Source organism: Crotalus tigris, unplaced genomic scaffold (assembly GCF_016545835.1).
Source record: "Crotalus tigris isolate CLP2741 ecotype Arizona unplaced genomic scaffold, ASM1654583v1 scf7180000024469.1203045, whole genome shotgun sequence".
In the NCBI taxonomy this organism is placed as follows: domain Eukaryota; kingdom Metazoa; phylum Chordata; class Lepidosauria; order Squamata; family Viperidae; genus Crotalus; species Crotalus tigris.
The window spans coordinates 105934-131354 of record NW_024100640.1 but is presented as its reverse complement, the minus strand read 5'-3'; the positions used below and the strand labels follow the sequence as shown (position 1 = coordinate 131354).

The window sequence follows — 25421 nt, the reverse complement described above, 5'->3', positions numbered from 1 at the left end:
AGGCGGGCTCTGATTGGCTCGGCGCTCTCGCCCCAATGGGATGGCGTTTTGGATCGTGGCGGCAGCGGGCGCCTCGGCGGCAGGAGGAGGAGGAGGTGGAGAGGCGGGTCGGCAGCCGAAGCCGGGTAGTCAGGGGGGCTGCGTGTTTCCGGAGGACGTGGCGAACGGCTCCTGGCGCTCCTGAGGCGGCTCCGGCTCTTTCTCTTCGGTTCTTTGTCCGGCTGGCGCGGCTTTTACCGACATCATGATTTCCCTCACGGATACGCAGAGTGAGTGAAGGGGGGGGGTGGAAGCGCCGGAGGGGGGGGGGAGCGGAGGCCAAATATTGCTGCTTCTGTGGTAATGATTGTTGGCATTATCATCCCCATTTGCATCCTCCCTGGCTTCGTCTTCCTCGCTCTGTTTCACAATCCCACAATTGCTCTCCTACGAGTGATTATTAATATTAGTATTAATAATTTTAGCAGCGCCTGGATTGGGCTTGGAATGGGAGACACACACGAGGGAAGCACCTGTTTGAAGGGTCCCTTTGTGGGAAGCTGAAAAATGCAATTAATTCAGCAAGAGTTGAGCTCGGCTTAAGGGCAGTGTGTGTGTGTGTGTGTGTGTGTGTATGTATTCACACACACACATATGTATATATATATATACATTTTTAGATTGCTAACAAAGAATAAAGGGAGAACTGGAATAGCTATTTCGAGCTTCTTAACTCTCTTAAGAAAGAAAAAGAAAGATTTCTTTCTCCCATATTTGGGCCGACAGGGTGCATCAAAAAATACTCAAGGTAAATATATATGTATATGTATGTATGTATGTGTATATATATATATGTGTGTGTGTGTGTGTGTGTGTATACACACACACACGTATACATATACATATACAACATGATTGCCAACGTTCGATAACGGATATGGCACAAGAAGAATACACACACATATATACACACACACATACACACACGCATACACAAACATCGTTATGATTTGCTACTCCTGCAATTGTTATTTTGCGGATAGGAGACTGCTTCACAACCTCTCAGGTGGTGGTATTATTATTCCTACCGCTGTTCTTCTACCCTGGTCCTGTTATAAAAAGTGAAGGTGGTGGCTTTTATAGGAAAGCATCAGACAATGCTTTAAAGGCAGAGCGCCTAAGATACTAATCTCCACCCTGGGGGCCCTCCAGCTCTGTTGGATTTTCATAGGTGGATTTAGGATGTGAAACCCAAATTCATTTGGCAGTCTGTGGATTTAAGAAGGAAGGCCGGCATAAAATCACCCAAGCTGAGCTATCCGGAAAATTAGAATTATTATTATTTTTTTTTAAGATAGAAAATGTTCTCTTGCCATATGTCAGTTCCAAATAATCTGTGGTAACCTTGAGCTTCATTGTTTGCTTGCAGATATTTTATTACCTAACTATGTAATGACAGGCGTGCTAATGAGTGTGGTGTTTGCTCTCTGTTTTTATACCCTAATCAAGGAACTACTAAAGTGAAAACCACACCCCCACCAACCCTGGCAGAGTAAGCTGCTGCATACCTCATAGCAAACCCCACACTCACTAGCCCTCCTGATGTTACATAGTTGGGTAATGAAATATCTGTAACCCAAATTCAAGAGCACCGGGGACTCCATTGTTCAACCCTGAGCCAAAAACTATTCTCCTCTATTGAAAAATAATCTGCACATAAGTAGTGGAATACATGGAATTTTCTGTATAATTCAAGAGTTGAATGATATGGGTTCATGCAGCCTTGTTTTACAATCCATTAAAATGTTTGCATTTAGCTATCTGAAGGTTAGCAGAGGAGGGATGCTAAGTTGTTTGACTAGGTGTAAAAGAAGCAATTTCCCACCTCTGCCAACCAATTATTTTGCCCTTGTGAAATAACTTCTCTCCTATGGCTACCAAATGAAGTTTTAAATACAGAACTGCATTAAAGCCAGGCTATCATTTATTGCACATTTAAGTATTTGGTGTTATGGAGACTTTAATAAGGGAAAAACAGGTTTCTCCTTCCACAAATGTTATAAAGTCGAAGCATAAAAGAGAGCTGGACCACTATGTGGCAGATTGAATGATCAATGGCTAATTGTCATGACTATACTATATCTAAAAGATAACTAGAATTTCGTAAATAAGAATTAACAATAAAATAATTTATCTCACACTTATTCTTTTTGTGAGTGTTCCAGGAATGCATATTGAGTGAATGCTCAGAGAATTGATACTTTTATGGTCAGCAGTCTTATTTAGAAGCAGCCTTTTTCATGTACAGTATGATAACTCATACCTCAGTTGGATAAATTAATGCTGCTTTGGTTAAGTTGTATAAAATAAAATGATTTCATTATTACTCAAAAGTTGCACAAGAAAACGTTTATCATGTTTACACAAGTAATGTAAATGAACATTATGCAATGGCATGGAACATACTTAAAGAAGTTAATTCATAATTGGGAGAATCAATTTAGTGCCAAATGTATTACAACTTTTAAAGCAAACTTTTTAAAAGTTACGCAGAAATGTATTATGTGCTGAGGAACCTTTAAGCTGTTTTTTTAATCTATGTTTGAGACATCATTATCTATGTTGCAATGTTTTGCCCTCTAGTAGTCTTCCTTTGCAGCTCCATTCTCCTGTACTGTCCCCATGGAGCAGTTAATTTTAAGCACTGAAGCAACTTTGTTGTTCACTCTTTTACTAATAGGTTAATGTCAAAAATTTGATACCTCTTTATATCCTCAGTATGAATCTTTTTGTCAAAAACTGCAGCTTGATCTAAGTCACGACATAAAGTATAAATATCTTTTATTTCTCTCTTGATTTGCAGAAATATTCCGTTGTTATGAAACAGTCCAGTTTTGGTTTGGTTGAAGTCCGCTAAGCAAAATAGCTAACTTGGAGGATTTTATGTTGTCCAAAAGTGTCCCTAGATATGCGTAGCTTAAATGAATTTTACTGAAACAATAATTTGTATATTCTTGAAGAATTAACAATTCCTGAACTTCAAAATCAAGTTTGAAGTTGACAAAGGAGAGAAAATGAATCTGGCTGCACTTCTTTACTAAATACTAAAATAAAGCTCCCCTTCCTTAGCAGCCTGTTCAGTTTCTATATTAGTTGCAAAAGAAAGATAGATTACTTTGTTCCTCTTCCAGCTGTTTGTTCTCTCATTTGCCTGTGTGTACTTGCCTATCAAGCAGTTCCTGGACATCATTATTAACTCTTAAAAATAAAATTGATACACCTTCATTATAACAGTGTACCCTGCTTAAGACTGCTGTCTGGAAAATTAAAATAATTTATAAATATTGTGGGGTCCTTGGTGCTTTCTGAGCTTGGCTGTTTTCTTGCAGATGTCTCATTATCCAACTACATAACATGATCAGTATTAGAAGAGAGTGAGGTTTTCTCTCTGTTTATGTACTACTGGTTTGCCTTGTTCGTGAGAGTGTTTTTGGTGGTTCCTTGATTATGTTGTTATCTACTGTTAGCATGTTTGTCTGAGCTGGTAGTTCCTTCATTGGGGTATTGTTTACTACTTCTCCAAGGTACAAATTTATAAATGTTTCAAGAAGGAATACAAAGTTTATCTTACTTTGTACTATTAATAAATCAATAAAGTAGTAATATGTCATGGTCATTTTAATTGTAAGGTGTTTAGATAATGAATTGCAATGCTGCAATAGGTGAACCAGATCTGTGTTGAAATCAAACTACCATTTTTTTAAAGCAGAGATTTAATATTAGAATAAAACTGATGCTTCAGTTTATTTGGTAAAAAACATCTCTGTTTTATGCGTTTAGTTAATCATGGGTCTATCCTTTTAAAAAAAAATACTGTTTGTGGAAGAAATAAAAGTAGGTTCATGTCTATGGAGATTCTCAGTCATCCAGATCATGGTTGTCCCAGAGGTGCTTTTTCAAAAGGCAACTGGACTTTCTTTTTCCTTGAAGACGTTTCGCTTCTCATCCAAGAAGCTTCTTCAGTTCTTCAGTCAGAACTGAAGAAGTTCCTTGGATGAGAAACGAAACGTCTTCAAGGAAAAACAAAGTTCAGTTGCCTTTTGAAAAAGCACCTGTGGGTGTAAGTAGATTTTTTTAAAAAAAAAAAGTCTCAAAATTATGAGACTTCATCATGTACAGTGTGGACATTATCCTATTATGTTGGACTTTTGCAAAGTATTTGAAAGAAATACTTTCAAAGATGCATTAGTGCAAAACAAAGTTCATCTCTTTAAGGCACTCGTGTCTTTGTAGGGCTTATGTGGCTGCTTTGAACAGTGACAGCTAATACTAGAACTCAGCGATATATCTCCAATTGTCTGTGCATGGGCAAAGAAGACTTCTGCTAAGATCAATGGAGAAATGAATTGGCAGGAACAGAATTTTTTATAAATGCAATAAGTAACTTGAGGGAGAACGTGTTAATCAAATGTAATACTTCCTCATGAATTCTGCTTTGAATGAGAATTCTGGATCTCAGCACCACAAACTGTTGGGAGTTTGTTTACTTTAGACAATTAGCAAATGTTTTAGAAACCTTACAGGAAAGCCTATTGTGGGAGACACACTTCCCCCTCAAAAAGAGAGAAGGACAGTTGTGACTGAAAATGTGACAGCTGAATCTATAGTTCAACACTGTATCAAAAACTGGCTATTACTAGAGACAAAATGCTGAACTAAAGGGGCAGTTATCAAAGCCAAAAATGTTCTTATAGTATAAGCCCCTTCAAAATAACATGTTTCTCTTTCAAAAGCAGGCAAGTGTCAAGTTTTTTTTTTTAATTGGAACCAGTTTAAAAATGACCTTGGCAAATGTTGTAACCGTGTGTAAGGTTTTGTGGTTATTTTAACTTTATATTTTCTTGCTAATGCTCTGAGTAATTAATACTCCTTTTTTGTCTTACAGAAATTGGGATGGGTCTTACAGGTTTTGGAGTATTTTTTCTTTTCTTTGGAATGATCCTATTTTTCGACAAAGCACTTTTAGCTATTGGAAATGTAAGTAGTTTTGAATGAATAACATTTACACAGAATAATAGGATTCTGAAAGTGTCTATGTTTATCACAAACAATTCATGTGATTCCCCTCTGGCCAAATTCCCACAATGATCTAGACAGAAATGAGATTGGGTAGCTAGTGGTTCAGGAAGTTGTAGAAACTGGGACATAGAGGAGTCAGACCATTGTTGTTGTTTTAACCATTTAATTGTGTCTGACTCTTGGCAACTTTATAGGCAATTGCTACCCTGCCAAGCACAGCTTCTTTCAATTGTTTGATATTCAACTTTGTAGCAGATTTGATATTATCAAGCCAGTGTGTTCTTTGCTTGGCCCTTCTTGTTCCACTAAAACAAGAAACACTCAAAGAGCCACTTGGACCCGTTTCCCACCAAAAACAAAACACTGGGAGCCACAAAACCCTTTTGATATCTAAAATGAAGATAACACTGCATGTATCCTTTTTTACCTTTATTATAGGTGTGTGTATATATATATATATCTTATCTGTTGGGTGAGGCACCCGATCTACCAACTATAAATCAGTCTGTTCTGCATTTAGCTCCAATCTAGGAGCATGTTTTTTACTCATAAAGGTAAAAAAGGATATATGCAGTGTTATCTTCATTTTAGATGTCAAAAGGGTCTCTCTCTCTCTCTCTCTCTCTTTCTCTTCCCCCTCTCTCCCTCCAATCTTCTGCTCACCTGGCAAGCTGGCTTCAAGCTGTTCTCCAAGAAGCTGAGGGGTAGGCAACCTCGGCTCTTTTATGACTCATGGACTTCAACTCCCAGAATTCCTGAGTCAGCATAGCTGGCCTAGCTAACTCTCTCCTGCCCTTCCTGCTTCCTGCAGAGACGCAGCAAAGGGAGGAGCCTCACCCAAAAAGCTTTTCAGCTCCTCGGAGCATACCGTGAGTCTACTCTCTTTTACACACACACAGAGAGAGAGAGAGAGAGAGAGAGAGAGAGAGAGAGAGAGAGAGAGAGAGAGAGAGAGAGAGAGAAGGGAAGCGCAAGTGCCTCTCTCTGTCTCTATCTCTCTTTCTCTGCAAATGTCAGAGAAGGCTGGGAGCCACAGGGAAGGCTGAAAGTGCTGCATGTAGCTCCGGAGCCGCAGGTTGCCGACCTGTGCACTAACCATATCTAGCATCATTGTCTTCAACGAATTTGCACGCATTTGCACGGACAAAGTAAATCAGATGTAGTCTTTATGATTTTAGCTTCTAGTGATGTATCTGGTTTTATACAATTTAACACCTCTCTGTTAGTTACTCTGGCCAGCACCACAGTTCAAAGGCATCAATTCTTTTTTTAAATAGGTTACCAGACCATTATATTAAGTTTTAATATGGTTTACAGATAATCCTTGACTTAGGACCACAGTTGAGCCCAGGACAATTGTTAAGTGAATTTTGCTCCATTTTACAATCTTTCTTGCCACAGTTGTTAAGTGAATCATTGAAGTTGTTAAGTTAGGGTCTGGCTTCCCCATTGACTTTGCTTGTCAGAAGGTTGCAAAAGGTGATCAGATAACCCTGGGACACTGCAGCCATCATAAATATGTGCCAATTGCCAAATGTCTGAATTTTGATTAATATGACATGGGGATGTTGCAACTGTCATAAGTGTGAAAAATGGTCATAAGTCATTTTTTTCAGTGCTGTTGTAACTTGGAATGGTCAATAAACAAATGATTGTAAGTCAAGGACTAGCTGTACTTGTTTGGCTACAATCTGTTAGTTGAATAGGAATTGTGTTTTGCCAATATATGTTTAGTGTTCAGTGTGTTGTTTTAATCTAGACCTGTTCAAGGGAGGAGACAAAACTGAACATTAAAATACAACATTGTGAGAAATGTCATCCAGTGAGATATTCATTACTTAATTGATACATTTTATTACTAGTTGTGTATAATAATTATTCTGGGGATGAAAGATTCTATTTTTAGAATGGTAACATGCCTATTTATTACCATATTTAATCCTTAGCAATTTAGGCATGAAAATCAGCTGGGTGACTTTGGTCCAGCCCCTCTCTCTCAGCCCAAACCACCTCACAGGGCGGTTGTTACAGAGAAAATAGGAGAAGGAAGGAGTATTAGGTATGTTCATTGCCTTGAGTTATTTAGAATTATAATAAAGGCGGGATAAAAATACGAGGGCAATTCGGAAATAAACCTCTGTCTGGTTATCAATGACAGACACTCACAGGTACAGAACTTTTATTATGCACATTAGAAAACTACAACATTACATGACTTTTCGACATAATCGCCATTCTGATTGAGGCACTTGTCATAGCGTCTTACAAGGTTTGAAATTCCTTAATAGTCGCTTGGCAGAAAATCTGGGCTATTGGGGGGTGCAGTGATCAAAAACATCCCAACGGAACTGCTTCAAAAGTTCTTCAGCCCGTCTAGCGGTGTGTGGGTAAGCATTATCGTGAACCAACACCACAAGTGTTGGAAGTGGTGCCATAGAAAATCCCGCCAAATGTGAAGATGTCAAAGGAGTACTGCTAGTGAAGCTCATGGAGTATGGTTTGACCATCAGTTCAGAAGTCTAGTGTGAAATGTTACAAAAACTCCCGACGAGCCATCCATAACAAGCGTCGAGGCATGCTGACTTCCAGTGTAGTGTTGGTTCACGGTAATGCTTACCCGCACACCGCTAGATGCACCCAAGAACTTTTGAAGCAGTTCCATTGGTATGTTTTTGATCACACACCCCCATAGTTCAGATTTGGCGCCGAGCGACTACTACTAAGGAATTTCAAACCTTGTAAGACGCTACGACAAGTGCCTCAATCTGAATGGCGATTATGTCAAAAAGTAATGTAATGTTGTAGTTTTCTAATGTGCATAATAAAAGTTCTATATCTGCAAGTGTTTGTCATTGATAACCAAAGGGATGTTTATTTCCGAATTGCTCTCGTAAATGTTCCTCTCTAATATATCACGTTAGTAGTACCGCTAAGTGTTTATACTGTAAATTATTTATCTTCCTTCACAAACTGATGTTTTGGGTTGTGCCAACATTGTAGAAGATACCTTTAAGACATTCCTGTTTCCTTCAGTAGCAAGTTGGTATAGATCAGGGGTAGGCAACCTTGGCTCTTTTATGACTCATGGACTTCAACTCCCAGAATTCCTGAGCCGGCATGGGGGAACTATGGCCCCCTCATGACTCGTGGACTTCAACTCCCAGAATTCCTGAGCCAGCATGGCTAAGCATAGAAACCTCTCCCTTTCTCCTCAGCATGGCTGGCTCAGGAATTCTGGGAGTTGAAGTCCACGAGTCATAAAAGAGCCAAGGTTGCCTACCCCTGGTATAGATGTTTTGCGAACATTTATATTGAATCTGAACATTTTCTCTATCAATATTTTTTAGGTGGGAACCTATATTCAAATACGTTTGTTTTCATTTTTGCAGGTTTTATTTGTGGCTGGGCTGGCTTTCGTGATTGGTTTAGAAAGAACTTTCAGATTCTTTTTCCAGAAACACAAAGTGAAGGCCACCGGTTTCTTCTTGGGTGGTGTATTTATCGTTCTTATTGGCTGGCCTCTGATAGGAATGGTCTTTGAAATTTACGGCTTCTTCCTCTTATTCAGGTAAGTTCTTCTTACCGATTTGTATATTTATTTATTTGTGTATCAAATTTGTTAACCGCCCATCTCTCTCACAGGGTGACCATTTCATTTTGGTTCCAGTACCCTTTTGGTTGGTGCCATTGAAAAATTACCAGATTCTGCCTGAGGAGTTTATAGACATTACACGATTTCAGATATGTGAAGCATAGTGCTTGAAATCTCATTTTAAAAAATACTTAGCTACTAGTGATGGTGAAACGTCTAAGGCAAAGGAAAGCAAAAATAGATAGAAATGTGGAAGAGAGCAAGCTTTTTACTAGCAATCAATTCTAGCACAGAATTGCATTTTATGATAAGAACAGGTTGTTTCTCTCCCATTGCACTGTTGGCGATATGAGGAAGAAAAAAAGTAGTAGTTCTCTAAACTGCTGGTTACGAATTCTGACGCACAATCCCAGGTTAATTCAGTTTACTCCCAAAAAGAAAATGTGCATAGAAGTAATTATTCATTTATTGGACTTATAGGCTGCCTCCATCTATATAACCGGGCAGCTTTCAAAATGCAAGAATAAACACAATAAAAATACATAATATGTTGTCCAAAAAAGGGCCTGGAGATAATCAACATTTAATGAAACAAAGCATCCCATAAGGGGCTTATTACCCACTGTAATCCAGGAGTGGAATGGAGCCACATTTAAACAGGGCCAGAAGTGGGGCAGGCCTAAGAATCTCAGGTGGATTCTAAGGACAGGTACTATGAAAACAGAAGGATTACTTCCGGGGTCCCACCAAGGGCTCAATGGGATTTAGAGCATGCTGACTCTGTCAAACCAGACAGGCAGAAACTACCAGAGATAGATAACCAGGTTCTACAGAAAACTATTTAGTTGTTATTTTGACAAATAGCTTGGAAGCTATAAATCTTCAAACCAGTGTGAATAATACTTCTGATTATTTAATAATCAGTGACACGCTGCAGGTTTGTGTGTTTTCTTTTGCAGATCTTTTTGCTTGTCTTACTTGGGGCTAAAAGTTCCCATGCCATGATCAAATCCTTCCTTAGCAGAGCTTGAAATGATTAGTAAACACTTAATGTGAGGAGCTTGCTTAATGTAGACCAGGGGTTCTCATCCTTGGCAACTTTAAGACTTGTGGACTTCAACTCCCAGAATTCCTCAGCCAGCTTTGCTGGCTGAGGAATTCTGGGAGTTGAAGTCCACAAGTCTTAAAGTTGCCAAGGTTGAGAACCCCTGATGTAGACTATCCTCTGGGCTGATGATTGATTTTAGTGAAAACCAAGAAAGTGAGGTTTGCACCAGAAAGTCAAATGTAAATACGTCAGTCTCTTCCACTGAATTTTAATTCCACCACCTCTTAAAATATATGGTAGCTTTCTTGTAAACAAAACGATGCTTAGGGCTGAATTCAGATTGTATTCATTCAATATCCGAATATCGCATTTCCCACAGATTATGAACCAACAAGTCTGTGCCTTGTATAATTTGAGAGCTATTTTAGATGACCCCAGGTTAGAAGTTGCCAGATTATTTGTGAGATGATGTCTCTACTGAAGAACATGGCATCAATCCAATCATCATCCAATCCCCAGGTTTCAAGTTTGAAAACAGACAGGCAAATCATCAGTATAGAATTGCTTATTCCTTTCTGTTTTTTCCTGCCTCCATATTTCACCTCTGGTTTCTTTGACTTTAATGATAAATTGAAAGATAAAATGAAAAGCATTTTGGAATAAGTGTGGCTTGTGGTAGTTGTGTGAATCCAAGAGAATACACATTTGAATTAAGGAAGTATCAACACGCTAATACAGATTGTGGGTAAGATTTTCACTTTTGGATATGAAGCACAGCACATCCTTAGCATTTAGGTACTTACAGCAGTACTAATAGAAGTAGATTTACCTGCCATCTGGGATCCTCTTAAATGTGCGACACTGTGATGTCAAGGAAAATGTCAGTGGAGCTCAAATTACAGGCAGTGTGTGCTGCCTTCCGATTTTTGGGACCAAGCATTATAGCCTGTTAGGTTTAGCAAGGTCTCTTGCATCTCTTAGTACTTAACCAGCCCATTTCACATGTCCTTAAATTTGTATCTATAAAAAATGTGTGTGGATTTTCAGAATAACAGTGTTCACACAATACATTATTTAAGAAGTCTCCTCCCCAAAGCTGTAGTCAATAGTGGCTTCTTAGCAGATAGTTGCAGCTCATGTAAGTGGTCCTGTCCATATTGTTTAAATGTTTCTATCACCCTGTGCAAAGCAAGAAAACTAGTGAGGAAGCATGTAAGTCTATACAGGTAGTCCTCACTTTCTGACCACAGTCAAGAGCCAGCAACTTTTGGTGCCATCACACCGTGACATCATGTGATGGCACCAACTTATGACATCAGTTCCTGTTGCAATCAATGAGTGACTCGTCATAGGATGATGTCACATGACCATAACTTGTGACTTCCTGCTAGCTTCCCTATTGACTTCGCTTCTTGGAAGCCAGCTGTGAAAGTCGCAAATGGTGATCACATGACCACAGGAGGACCATTGTAAGTGTGTACCGGTTGCCAAGCAACCAGATTGCGGTCATGTGATCACAGAGACGCTGTGATGTCCACAACTGGACATCTCTATTGCCATTGCAAATTTGAATGGTCACTGTATCACTAACTACCTGGAATATGTAAAGTCTTGGAGATGGGTACAGTCTTCATTCTGAAAGAGGAGAATGTATGTGATATGACGAATTATATATGTCTTCATATAAAAAATAAGGAATTGTTTTCTTGAATCCTAGAAATGTGTAAAGGGTGCTTATTTGGAAAATCCTTCTAATCTGTGATGTATTTTTTTCAAAGGGGCTTTTTCCCTGTGGTGATCGGTTTTATTAGAAGAGTGCCAGTTCTGGGGTATCTGTTGAATTTACCTGGTATAAGCTCAGTAAGTATTAAATAATTTCACACAATACACAGCATGTTCTGTTTTCCTTCTGTTTCTTGGATTCCATTTAAAGAACCTGGACCAGCCTGTACAGAGATATCCATTCAAAATTTGGATCACCAAAAGCTTATATTTGCCTTCAGGTAACAAGGATAACAAGATTCAAAATTAACTCTATGTCAGTCTAGGCCAGTCTTCCCTATCCTTATATTTATTCTCCAGATTTTTTTGGACATCATCTCCCCATGTTTCAGGTCAAAAGAGATATCATTTTACCCTGGATTTCTTTCTCTAGTATTTGAATTTGAATTAGGAGAGTTTTCATACAATCATTCACAGGGGTTTTTTTTAGTTATCTTGCAGCTTATCCAGCAAATTGGGTTTAAGGTTAAAAGCTGGCTTGCCAAAGAAATGGACTGGTCCTTTAGTTTCATGAATCCCTTGTTGATATGCATAAATTGTCATGTCACACATAAAGCCCCCATCAGATTTACTCAAGTCACTGTCAGTATAAATCACAAGTTTGTGAAAAATTATTTACCTCCTCTAAAAATTTCTGGATTTTTACATTTTTTTTCCCCATTGATTGTTGTCAGTGATTCATGTAAGTCTTCCTGACATATAAAGGAAGTCTGAATGAACAAATAACACAAATAAAAATCTAAAAGGGGCAAATACTTTTTCAAAGAACTCTTATCTACCATTTATGAAACTTAATATTTAAAAAATCATATTTTTCCCAAACTTAACAAATACGTACTACGCCCTCTCCTCATTTAGTGACTGCATTCTGTTTCAGTGACTTGTTTGTTGAACAAAATGGTCCCTAAGTGAACATGTGACAGAGAGAGGGGGGTGGGTTGCTGCTGTATCATTCGGATAAAGTTCTCTCATACAATGTCTTGTGTGCCTCCTTGCAAAATGGAGAGATTGCTTAAATCGTCTCTTCTAGAGTTGCTTTTCTCCATAACCTTCCCTCAAAATGTCAGACTCAGCTCTGTGACCTCAATTAATTGATTAGAATCCTCCTTCTGGTTTGCACTGCAGCTTGAAACTGATCAGACCTTAATCCGTTTCATACTGAAGGCTTTGGTTGTTGAGTGCACCAGATTTTGGAGGGCGTTGGTCAGAAATTGAATTTTTGGCCACCACATATTACTGCCGTCTTTGCAACTGGTCACTAAGTGAGGACCAAACAGTAATGATTTTCCAATTCCAGTTTGAAGCGACAGCCTAACATTCACTAAATCCATTGGGGCCTATATGAAGGAGAAGGACAGTTAGGAGACAGCGAGAGAGAATTTTTTCTTTTACAACTGCTAAATGTCCATTTTCCTTGAAATGGGCTTGTGGTGTCTTGTTAGGTGCATTATCCACCCCCCCCCCCGCCCCAAATAATGGGGAGCATTTAGAAAATGCTTGAGAACAATCTTCAGATTGCCATGCATGCATGTGTGAAGGCAGAAAAGGTTTCACTCTAGAAAAGTTTGAGGCAGCTGAGAAAACATCCGAGTAACAGGAAAGGCATCAAGAACTTATCCACATGCCATTTTATTTTGAGCATCCTTTTTCCTATTTTGTGCACCAAGACTGTTGGGAGCAGTAAATTAAACCAAGCAAATATAACAGATTTATTGTTCAAAGCTCATTAAAAGGAGGCAGCTCAACTATCAACTCAACTCACCTGTTGCTTTTGCTAGCATCTCATCCCCCTGACTTGGGTATAATGGTTTCTGGAGATACAGAATGAGGATGGGCAATCTTCCCAACTAAAATATGCTCCAGACAGCTTGTCAAATAATAGCAAGTTGACATTGTAGTATATTGCAGAGGTGAAATCCAATTGCAAGGGGAGTTTCCAGAAGAGAAATACAGGCATATGGCAGGCCTCACCAGGCATATCTAAGACTGCCTGTTGCCCACGTCCATCTTTACAAGGGTCAATGCTCATAAAATAACATAGCACCATCCTTGTGGATGTTGACACATTTCTTTGCAGCTGTGATTATTCTCCCTCTCTCTCTCTCTCTTTCTCTCTCTCTCTCCCTCCCTCCCTCCCTCCCTCTCTAATTTTGCATTTCTGAACATGTCTACTATTAAGCATGTGGTGGCTGGCATTTGTTCAAGGCAGTTCAGGTGCTTTATAAATAGAGAATTCTAAATAGGGTATATATATACATACGTATGTAGGATTATATCATATTTTTAGAATGTGGCTGCAATTACATTTAGGCTAGAAGAAGCATGCTTCCTTTTTCTCGACCTGACAGTGTGCCATGCCAAAGATTGGCACATCTTGGTTTATTGCTATAGGAATCACTGAGCCCCACATCATGCCTTTAGTTTCCAAGGCATCAATGCGTTTAATGGATTAAAAAAAAACTTAGTTAATATAGTTGGGTTTTTTTCTTACATTAAATCTACTTTAAATAAGTCTGTTCATAATTTGGCTTGACATCTTGCTTACTGCTTTTCTATATCAATATCATTTATAAACTGGACTTTATGGAGTTAAATCCGTTTGGAAAAGTTAATTGTTGATGTTTTCTTCAAAGCCTGCGTAGGTTCAGGAGACAATTCCCAGTAATGGTTAGTTGAAAATATCATCTTCAGTCTATTAATGCATGAATGGCTGATTATTTTTCAAAACAATATTCTTTTCTCCCCCCCTTTGGGTTATTGAGCTAACAGTTTTTATACTTGCATTATTTCTGATTTATTTAATTTTTTTTTTCATTCTGTTGCATTTCATGTTGCTCTGTGTTAACATAAAAACATACCATGCCTAAATGCGGTTGTAACGCAAACGGTCTTACTTTGTGTAAATTACGTAAGGCCTTGGTTAGTATTGTTTGAATAAGATTATACTACACCCAGTCACTCACTTAAAATGCAAGTGTTGAAGTAGCACCAATGTGTTCCATTCTTAATGAATGTATTAAATTACAATTCCTTTTCCCTACCTCAATTCCATCTTCTCTTCTGTCTCCTTTGCCCACAGCTTGTAGATAAAGCTGGAGAAAGCAACAACATGGTATAATGATTGACAAAGGTCCTGAAGAACTGGTCCTAAATTTATATTATTTATAAAACCTTCATGAAGATCAAATCAGTCCAGCACGACGATTTTGTTGTATACAAAGGCAACGTTTGAAATGGTCTTTGAAGTAAGTTTCCAATTTATACCATAGTATACAGTAAACCTATTTAATATTAAAAAACAAAACAAAACACCAGAAGCAAATTTGCAACCTAAGACTTGGCATTGACATACCAGGAATGCTGTGAAACTCAACTGGCGAAAAAGTCGTGGAATGTTAAAACTTTTCAAGACTTCTTCCTGTTTTTGGAGTACAAGCTAAATGCAGCAAACTCCCCATGGAACTAACAGTGCCTGTCATTTTTACCTCCTTATGTCTGAAGTTGTAATGGAGTGATCATGGGTCAGTTGATAAGGTGTGACCCTTCTCTCTTCCTGCCTGCCAAATTTCCTACTTCCTGCCCCTTTTTGGAAGATCTTCTTCTCCCGACTGTTTGTCCTTTTGAAAGCAAGACGGCATCGTTAACGCTCGATTCACACGGCGTGTAAAATGGATTCTCATTTTTAACAGTAGCAGAAGACTTCATCACATGGTTCAGCTGTATAAATCTCTCTGTAAATAGACGCTGAAATAAATCTTTGTAGGAAAAAAATGTTTCAAGCCAAATGTAAATTTTCATTACCTATATCTTTACCTTTGGAATATGCAAAAAAAAACCTACATTTTTTTTGTACGGAACTGTACAAAGCTGTCTTAAAACATTCCTGTTCGATTCGGCAGGAAACGGGAAAACTAATTTTACACTCCTTTCTGTTATTTCTCTTTATCCCAATGTCTGGTAAGTGGTGGAAGCAAGAAGTAACCTTTTCTCATTGACTAAACTGTGTGCACATAATATGTAGCGCCTGAAGTGAGTTGCTTTGCTTCGTGATGTTCACACAGTTTATGACACGGGAATTGTCTAACTCGCCAATTTGTGCAAGAGCATTTCAATCCCGAATCTTGTTTCTAATTTGGTTATTTCTAGCCAACAAAGTTCTAAAACATGAAGCATCATGATTTGTTTACTGGTAATATCTGAGGCCCAGGAGCTAGATTTGAAGCACCGAGCACTACTCCTAATCTGAAGGAGCATAGTTACAACTTATTGTGTAAATAACTTTTTCTAACCATCAAATAAATCAAGTTGCTGGGAAATCATATTGGTAGCCTTGATCAAGTGGCACATTAATTTGTTATACTTTGATTATTAGAAACGGTTCCTATTGCTACAAATGGCAAGATTCAGAACCTTTATGGAGATTCACTGCAGTGGTCCCCAACCTTTGCAGCATGGCGGCCCAGCTGGGTTCGAGGGGAACCAGGCCATGTGAGTGGTGGGCCGGCACGCATTCAGCTCTACTCACACAAGTGACACGTTGGTCCCATGTGCATACACATGTGGCTTGACTGCAAGTTGAGCTGCCTGTACATGCCTTTGCACATTGGCCTGCTGATCACATCAGTTGAGCTGCACACATGGGTGTGTGCGTCCGCCCGCTGCTCCCATGGCCTGGTTGCAAATAAGGCACAGCCCAGGGGTTGGGAACCCCTGTTCTACTGAACTGGCAAAAGAGAAAATGTGAATGACTTACACAGTAGGACAATCACATTGTTCCTTTTCTGCCAGTTCTTGCTGTGGTCCTCAGTCATAAATTTATCCTGATGTTACTTTTGTTGAAGCAGCAGGTTAATGTAAAGCTGTCGGTTTGTTTCGATCTGAATGGTTCAAACAGCCAGACAAATGCCATCACCTACGAGTGAATAAACGCTAATTACTAATACACAAGGAGGGGAACTATTTTGTTCTTTGAAAATGCACTGTGTTCTTCTTTAAAAGGACTTTTTGATGAGACAAATCAATTTTGTAAAGCTGTGAAAATCGTTTTTGAGTTGACGCTTCAGGAGACATTTCTCCATGAGCTTCCCCATTGTAGAGGAGTTAGCAAAAAAATATTCCATTGTGGATCATTCTGACGCCAAAATAGAACACTCCAATTTTGAAACAAATGGTCCTAGTGTTCTGGAGTAGTCTGATTCAAAATGGGTCTGCTTTGATGTTGGACCACTTCCAAAAACATTTCGAACATCCTGTTCCAGAGTTGCAGTATTATATGATGGAACAAGTGACGTGCTCCGGTTCCACTTCTTTGATTTCATATTGGGAGAAGTATCCCTTAGGAAAAATGTTTTTTTTTCCCCTCTAAACCAGAGTTACGCAACCTTTTCGGCTTTGTGGATCAGTTTGGGGGGAGGGGCAGAGGGGATGATCCCATGAGAGCAGCCGGCATACATACATACATGCATACATACAGCTTCATTTGCGCAAGTGGCGGGCAAGTGCACCTGCCGCTTGTGCAAATGGAGCATTTGCAGCCGTGTTTGCCCACCGCTCGTGTAACTCGGGATGCGCATGTGAATGCTTGCCCACCACTTCCATGGCCCTCTTCCAAAGGGCTTGAGGCCTGGCAGTGGGCTGGGGATTGGGGAACCCCGCTCTAGGCAGTTGGTTGTTTTCAGTCTTAAAATAGACGTAACTAATCTAATTGTCCCTACAACACTAGTAAAATGGGAGCTTGTTTTAAATTGCAGGCTCTGCCTCTTAGCTATTTTAAAAAGAATCCTGTTGAGTTGAATAGGTCATGCTCAAAACATAAACCTTGGACATCTTTGCTCTGTGTGCTCTAGTTCTCATTTGATATTTTGGCTGTAGCAAAGAATTTTTAACTCACTTCCACCTTGTAAACCGTTTCAGTTGTAGTTTGTGGGCTGGGAGAGATGCTTTAGATTTGGAGCAATTCACATGTTCTTAGAGCTATTAAACTGGGTTTCATCAGATGTTTTTGCAACTTCAGAAGTCCTTCCAGAAGGATCAGCCTGCCAAATTCTCTCCCTTACATTTTACAGTGAGCCCCATTTTGAGTTTTTGATTCTCCAACACGCTACCAGGTAAGAAAGATCCTAATGCAGTAGGAACAAAAAAGTTCCTATTTCTTTCCTGTTTCTGATTCTTTTCCATGTTGTGAAGGTAGCAGAAGAAGACATTGCTTCCAGTCATTTCTGGACATAATCTCATCAAAACATTGTCAGACGTCACTGTTCAATTAATCATACCCATTCTGGCTAAGTTTTAATTTATTTAAATATAGGTGAGACATTGGTTAAATAGCAAACATAGTAGTATCGTTATGCTCTAGAGCAGCGGTCCCCAACCTTTCAAGCTTGGTGGCCCGGTGTGTGGGTGTGCACGAGTTGCAGGTGCACAGATGTGCACACATCTCCACTTGAGTGAGCTACTTGCACCCTCCACTTGTGCGAATGGAGCTGTGAGTGCAAGCACCCTCTGCTCGCACAAGCGGAGCTTCGCGCGCATACGTGCGTTTGCTAGCTGCTCACGCGAGTGGAGCTTCGCCCGTGCGTGCTTTCTCATTTCTCCCGCATCCTCGGGAACCACGGCCCGGGGGCTGGGGAACCCTGCTCTAGAAAATAACGCGAAGACAATTTCCTTCTTACACTGTCCAGTTTGGAAGGCATTCTTTCACTTTTCTGAGATTCATGTTAAAATTCAAAACATCTTTTTTTTTTTTAAACAAAAGCAGAAGCCCTGTCAGTTTTTAAGTCAGCAGAGTGCAAGCATCAAGTACCACTACTGCTCTTGTTGTCTTGCCAGACTATCCTAGAAAACCCTGTAGAGTTGCTTATGAACCAATGGAAGGTTGTAGGTGGTATAAAATGTTTTCACTTTCACTGTTAAAGGAAGGATCCAGAGAAGTTGACTTGATTTAAGCTAGTTTGCTGTGTTGTGCAGTTAAAGCACTATTATGTTTACGTTTAGGCAACCAGGGAGCAAAATATAATCCTTGCAATTTCTAAGACCCTACCCCTTAGCCTTTACAACACTAGTTTTTACAGAATTGATATTGCGATAGATATTTGAACGGTCCTTTAACCTTAAGGCTATCTTATGTTTGTATACTTGGGAATCATTGTGCTGCACTACACTGAGGCTTATTTCCTAGGGTAAAACATACCTAGGACCGAGCCTCGTATATTGTAATCATTTGCAGAAATAATATCTTCTGTAACAGATAAGATCTGCCCATTTAATTGTAATTTTTGATTGCTTAAAGACTCACATAAGGATCTTGTTTGGAGAATATATTGTAAATATACTTGTCATACCTTGAATAAATGGGTACTTTTTCTACTAATTGCCAATCGTCTCATTACGAAAAACCTGACTATTAAAAGGCAATACTTTCCCCTAGTAAAAGGAGATCTAAGCCAGGGCTTTTCAACCTTTTCACCCATTGTACCACTTTTAGGATATGGCAACATCGGAGTACCACCAGTCGCCTAGCAAGGTATCAAAAACGTGATAGAGTACAGGTAGTCCTCGACTTACAACAGTTTGCTTAGTGACTTTTTGAAGTTAAAATGGCACTGAAAAAAGTGCCCCCCAAGCCACAGCTAAGCAAGATGCCTGCCCGCCTGGCCATGCTCTTCCTTCTGTCCGAGGTTTTCATTGTTGTGAGCATTTCTGTTGAGGATTGGCAGCGGGTATTTGGTTTTTGTTTCCCCCGTCTGCTGGGTGGTTGCAGCAGGTTTTGGTCCCTTCACATGACCCTGGGACACTGACCGTCATAAATATGAATCAGTTGCCAAGCATCTGAATGTAAATCACAAGACCCTGGAGATGCTGCAGCATTCCAGCTGATCAGTGCTTCTTCTGAGCTCAGCAGAAGTGCCAGGATCAGTGCTGCATTCCAACTGATTGGTGCTTCTTCAGCCATCTCTCGCTCAGGCTTGTGCAGTGCTGCCACCGGCTCAGCTCATTCCCCTCCCCCACTACTTTTCTAGGATGGTCGCATACCACCTTCTAGGTGCCAATGTACCACAGGTGGTACCCGTACCACTGGTTGAAAAGCCCTGATCTAAGCTATATAGGTTTAGATATGGAGGGCACTTTATCCGGAAATGAGGTAGGAAGTTGATGGACAAGAACCAGGAAATTGGAGGTCTAGTTTTGCCTTAGGCATAGGTGATCTTGGGCCAGTCACCCTCTCTGAGCCCTAGGGAGGAGACAAAGAAAAACCACTTCCAAAAATATTGCCTAGTAACCTCCATGGACTTGACCTGTGGGTGTCAGGATTCAGGATTGATTGTAAAGCCAAAACAAAAATGCACAGAATTTCTTAAAATCAAACCACATTTTGGGGTAGCACAAGTGGGTGACTTTAGGATTCCGTGTCAACCTAATCTAGAATCCTTGTTCATCAGAATCTGAGCATCTTTTGTCCATTGGTGTGAACCATAGAAAGGGCTTGCTAAGACCAGCAAATTAACACAAGCAGGATGGAGCATTTAGTTTGCCTGTTAGTGTCAGTTTTATTGACGTTGGCTGCCCATCTACTTGACGCCTTAACAAAATACAAATTTGTGTCCCTGGTTCCTTTGTGGGGGAAGGTAGTGATGTTGGTTAAAGGAGTTGCAAAGTTCTCTTTTCCTCAGCCAGATGTTAAAAGTCTTGATCCAGAGAGAATTTATCATGAATGGAGGGAGGCAAAATCCCAAGATAGTGTAAGTGAATATGAGTTCATATCTAGTTGGTGTATAAAATTATATGATTCATTTTGCTGATGAAAAGTAATTATCTACCATTCAGACCTCTCACCATTATACCAAACAGTTAATTCCTAAGCACTTTGGATCTCCAAGACTACAAAGATTAGCTTACACCAGGGGTTTCCAAACTTGGTAACTTTAAGACTTATGGACTTCAACTCCCAGAATTCCTCAATCAGCATGGCTGGCTGGGGAATTCTGGGAATTAAAGTCCACCAGTCTTAAAAGTTACCCAGTTTGGAAACCCATGGCTTACGCCATTGTCAAAAACTCAACCTTCACTCCTGAATCCAGGCAGAGTCATGAAAAGCTATAAAATATCTCCTTCAAAAGTCCTTAAATGCCTGTTAGGGATTACTTCCTTTATAAAGATGTCAGATCTCCAGTTCTCATAACTGCCCCAAATGAGCACAGAGGACCAAAATCAATTCATTACACTATTCACTGCTTTATGACTTAATTTTCTTCTTCCCCATTAAAAATGTGGCAGTTTTGGAAGGCGTCCAAAGTTTTATGAGGCTACTTACAGCTCAAGGATTCCAGGATAGGCAGCTTTGCTTTAAACCTGGGGATTAGAAGGATGCTGATGTGTCTCTTGTCTGGTCCATCAACCATTTCTTTTCCCAATTGTCTCCTCCTTCCTTTCGCCTCTTGATTGTTGCACAGGCAAAGTTGTGTGCAGGGGGAGGTAGGTTGAAAATCCAGAGAGATAGCAATTTGTGTGTTTGCTTATATCACTCTTACTCTTAAAACTATAAACCTGCTTAGCACAGGATCTGACCCACTGTGTCATTCTGAGTCAATCCTGGAGGATTTCTTTACGAAACTCTGAATCAGTTTTTTTAAAAGAAAAGAAAATGTGGACAAAGCAAATACAAGGATGGGAAACGGGGGTATAGATAGAATTAAATGTCTATAGGATTGTTTAGACCAATTTTGGAAGACTCTGAAGGCTGAGTTGCTTTCCTTCTCACTGAAGGAAGTGATTGTTTGAATTGCCCGCAGCAAAAGACAAGTAGAGAACAATAGATGTAAGCAATGACTGCAAGAGTTATAATAATAATAATATTGGAAGGGACCTTGGAGGTCATCTAATCCAACCCCCTGCTCAGACAGGAAACCCTATACCATTTCAGACAAATGGCTGTCCAGTCTCTTCTTAAAAACTTCCAGTGTTGGAGCATTCACCGCTTCTGGAGGCAGGTGGTTATCTGCGATAAATAACCCTCCAATTAAAAATCTCAGTGGTTGATTTATTCCTTACATTCCACCCTCACCCCCACTCCACTAATAATCTATGCTGCAAGTTTTGTAGCACTTTTGGAGAATTGATTAGATTTCAAGAAACCACTTTGGAGTTGATGCAGTTTGCTCAGTGAAGTGTTTACTGCATGAAATGCAGTAAGAGCTAAGTGTCAAGTGTAATTTCAAATTCTAAAAAGATCCTAGTTTCACTGAAAGATGAAAGAGTTCAGAAGAAAAATATTCGTTACTGTGGTTTGCCATAATGCCAAAATATATTTATTTGTTAAATTTATTTGCTGCCCATCTCGTCGTGGGGCTACACTGGGCAGTGTACAACAATAACACAGAAAAAAAAAAGATTTAAAAATGTAAAAATGTGGTTTGTTTCATATTGGCTTGGCATCTTGTTATTATCTTACTAATGGAAGCCAATACATGAAAAGTCACAAGTTAATGCAATGCTAGTAAACCAGTATGTTCCACAAATCAAAACATTTTGTCTAAAATCCTTCACATTTCAAGACTTTCTGCCTTTGGATGTATCTTTAATTATACCAGCGTTGTTGCAGGTGTTGTATTAAAACACACACATACAATATCTCAACCAGATATTTAATATATGAACCATGATGTATGATTTAGCTCAGTGTGTCAACTAAGAAATAGTGTAAACTAAGATTAAATTATCAGATTAGTACAATATGCAAAGCCAGCCAATTTCCTGGTGGCGCAGTTATCCTGACTTTGTAAACCGCTTAGAGAGGGCGGGAAAGCACTGTGAAGGGGTATATAAGTCTAAGTGCTATTGCTATTGAAGGCTACTTATGGTGACTGCTGGCTGCCAGCAGTTTGGCAGTTCAATTCTCACTGGCTCAGGGTTGACTCAGCCTTCCATCGTTCTGAGGTTGATAAAAATGAGAACCCAGATTGATGGGGCAATAGACTGACTCTGTAAACCGCTTAGAGAGGACTGTACAGCACTGTGAAGCAGTATGTAAGTCTAAGGGCTATTGCTATTTAAGGAAGCTAACCATCTAACTCAGTAGTTCTCAACCTTTTTAATGCCGCGACCCCTAACCGGTCGTAAGTCGAGGACTAAACCAGTCGTAAGTTGAGGACTAAACCGGTTGTAAGTCGAGGACTTTCCCTGCCCGGGAGCGCCACGCATGCGTGGTGTCGCCCCCTGCGCCGGCCGAGGCATAGCTGGCAAGTGGCAGAGACAGAGCAGGCCGACCACTGGCTTGGCCACCAGTTGGCCCAGCCCAAGGGAGGTAAGGCACCCGCCGGAAAAGGGGAAAAAATGGTGGACAGCCTTGCTTGGCGACCCCTGTGAAATGGTCGATCGACCCCAAATGGCGTCCCGGCCCACAGGTTGAGAACCACTGATATAACTGCTTGTACTGTGGCTGCGGTGAGATCGTCCCAGATGCCTTGAAATTTCCTGGGAGACATACTTGAACTATATGTGTTATCGTTTTTGTTTTTGGGTGGACCACAGTCACACTGTGGGCTCTCAGCCATTCCCCACGTAAAGAACTTTGCCTTAGTTCTGGCATGGTCTGTCCTGAATTTTTTTTCAGGTGGCTCCATATATTGGGGGGGGGGGGCAACTGCACCCCTTGGAGTAGTTTTGTTATATCTGCTTGGTTGTGTTTATTAAAAGTCGCCCATCTTAATCGCCGTTTTTCATCCAGATCGTAAGACTGTGGTATATTATTATCATCCCAAATTGGTTTCCTAGACTTAAGCCTGGTGAGAGGTAGAGAGTCTAATATTTTATGTATTGGAAGATCTCTGGGACTCAAGGACACGTTTATCTTAGACCACTCTCAGACTGTCTGTCGTTGTCACCTGAGATCAGGAGGGGCAATGTTGGAACATGGAGCTGTGAGAGTGGTATGGATTGAAGGGTTCCAAATATTATTCTCATTATGTCATTAAGGTGAACATCAATCTTGTTGGTATGACAATTTCTTTCCCATACAGGTACGCAGTATTCGGCAACAGAGTATACTAAACAAGATGAGACAGGATGTTTTAACCCTAACAATAAACCATATAATAGTTTAACATGATGATCACTTTCTTAAAGCATAAAGAAAACATCTGGTTCCTGTTCCTGCACCAACAAATGAAGGCATTTTGGGGTTTGAATCTAGGATCTATATTTTGTTACCCTCGGTTGCTGTGCTGTTGGAAGATAACTTGCCAATGATTCTTATCCCCACCCTCTGAAATAATGCTCTGTGGTGAGAAATCTTATGAATTAAGCTCACCCCAAAACTAGTCTAGCCAGTTCAATTTCTAGATGGTATTTTTGTAGTCTCGCAGAGCTGGTTGGCAAATAGATCCGAGCATCATCATTTACTGCTGACTTATTATTTGAACATTTCCATGGTAACCTTCACTCTCTGCCTTCTGATCTTGTAAAGACTTATTTGCATCTTCCTTTCCGCTCTGCTAAAACCTGAGGACGGCCATCGAAAGAAACTGATGGAAGAAGACAGAAGCAGCAAAGCTGGGTTTGGCTTGATGACTTAGCTAAAATGGAATTTTTGTTCCACTTCAAATACTGCGACCTCTCACAATTCAAAAAGAGAGATTCTGGAATTGCAAAGGCTTCCATAGATTTCATTTCAAATGTTTTTGTCCTGTAGGTCGAGTTCATCTGAATACAATATGATAGAATGGTTTGGGGCTTGTGGAGCAAATTGAAGGCCACAATCAACCATGGAAACCTATTGATGATTTGGGGGCAGTCAAATCCTCCCGGCCTAACCATTCTTTACCACGATTGGGAAATGCTCTTCAGGCCACCTTAAACTCCTGGGTGATGCCGAGAATACGTCGGAGACAACACATATGAAAGGTGTTCAACTTTCTCTCCTGGCATGACAATGTCCCAAGTAGCGCAGTCCTGGAATGTGCTGGAATTTCTAACATGTATACACTATTGAAACAGCGACGTCTACGCTGGCTTGGGCATGTTGTGAAAATGGCTGATGGTCGGATTCCGAAAGATCTCCTGTACGGAGAACTAGTGCAGGGAAAGCGCCCCAGAGGGAGACCTGAGCTGCGATATATCTGCAAGAGGGATCTAAAGGCCTTGGGAATGGACATTAACAGCTGAGAATCCTTGACCTCTGATCTTTCAGCCTGGAGGCTAAAGACGCAGCATGGCCTTCTCCAATTCGAAGAGACACTTGCGCGGCAGGCTGAGGCAAAGAGGCAGCCCCGGAACCAGCGAAATCCGGGGGCTGGACAGGGGACAGATTGTGTCTACCCTCAGTGTGGAAGGGACTGCCATTCTCGAATTGGCCTTTTTAGCCACCAGATGCCGTTTTAGGACCTCTTCCCAGAGCACGATACCATAGTCTTTAGAGACTGAAGGATGCCAATGATGAATGAAGCTCCTGGGATAAAGATGGGGGTATAAATCTAACCAACAACTAAATGATTAAAAGCATGAAGTCCTTGGTGCTCTCTGAGTTTGGTTGTTTTCTTACAAATGTTTAGGTCTAGCACTGATGATGTTACCTAGTTTGGATAATGAAACATCTCCAAGAATACAACCAAGCTCAGAGAGCACTAAGGGACTCTACACTTCAAACCTGAAATACAAATATTTTCTTCTACTGGATTAAACAAAACAACCAAATTAAAGCAATAGAAAATAAGAGCACAAAATGTAATTTTATTCAAGCAATCCAAACTACCAGTCAAGACTGATTGCAGTTTCACCTGTATTTCCTCTTCACTGACAGCTTGACAATAATAGGGAGGAGGGTGATTGGAATGCGGGGGGGGGGGAATGGTATTCAAGCATCCGTCAGCACCGTGGGACCTTGCTGGCATCTCAAGGACACCCTGAGTAGATGTCCTGGCTTTGCAGACTCATAACAAAATGAACAGG

At 40.2% G+C, this 25421-nt stretch overlaps 1 protein-coding gene across 1 annotated transcript; it reads left to right on the top strand.

Annotated features, from left to right (window-relative positions):
* Positions 1–71: 71 nt before the first annotated feature.
* On the top strand, positions 72–18849 carry GOLT1B (golgi transport 1B). The gene is made up of 5 exons (XM_039332892.1): positions 72–269; positions 4925–5016; positions 8448–8626; positions 11477–11558; positions 14560–18849. Exons 1-5 carry the CDS (start codon positions 245–247, stop codon positions 14596–14598), a joined length of 417 nt encoding a protein of 138 aa, XP_039188826.1. The 5' UTR covers positions 72–244; the 3' UTR covers positions 14599–18849.
* The last annotated feature ends 6572 nt before the right edge of the window (positions 18850–25421 follow it).

Coding starts and splice junctions, on each gene's coding strand:
- GOLT1B (XM_039332892.1), top strand. CDS start 245: ATGATTTCCCTCACGGATACGCAGA. Junction 5,017..8,447: donor CACTTTTAGCTATTGGAAAT/GTAAGTAGTTTT, acceptor TCATTTTTGCAG/GTTTTATTTGTGGCTGGGCT. Junction 11,559..14,559: donor ATTTACCTGGTATAAGCTCA/GTAAGTATTAAA, acceptor CTTTGCCCACAG/CTTGTAGATAAAGCTGGAGA.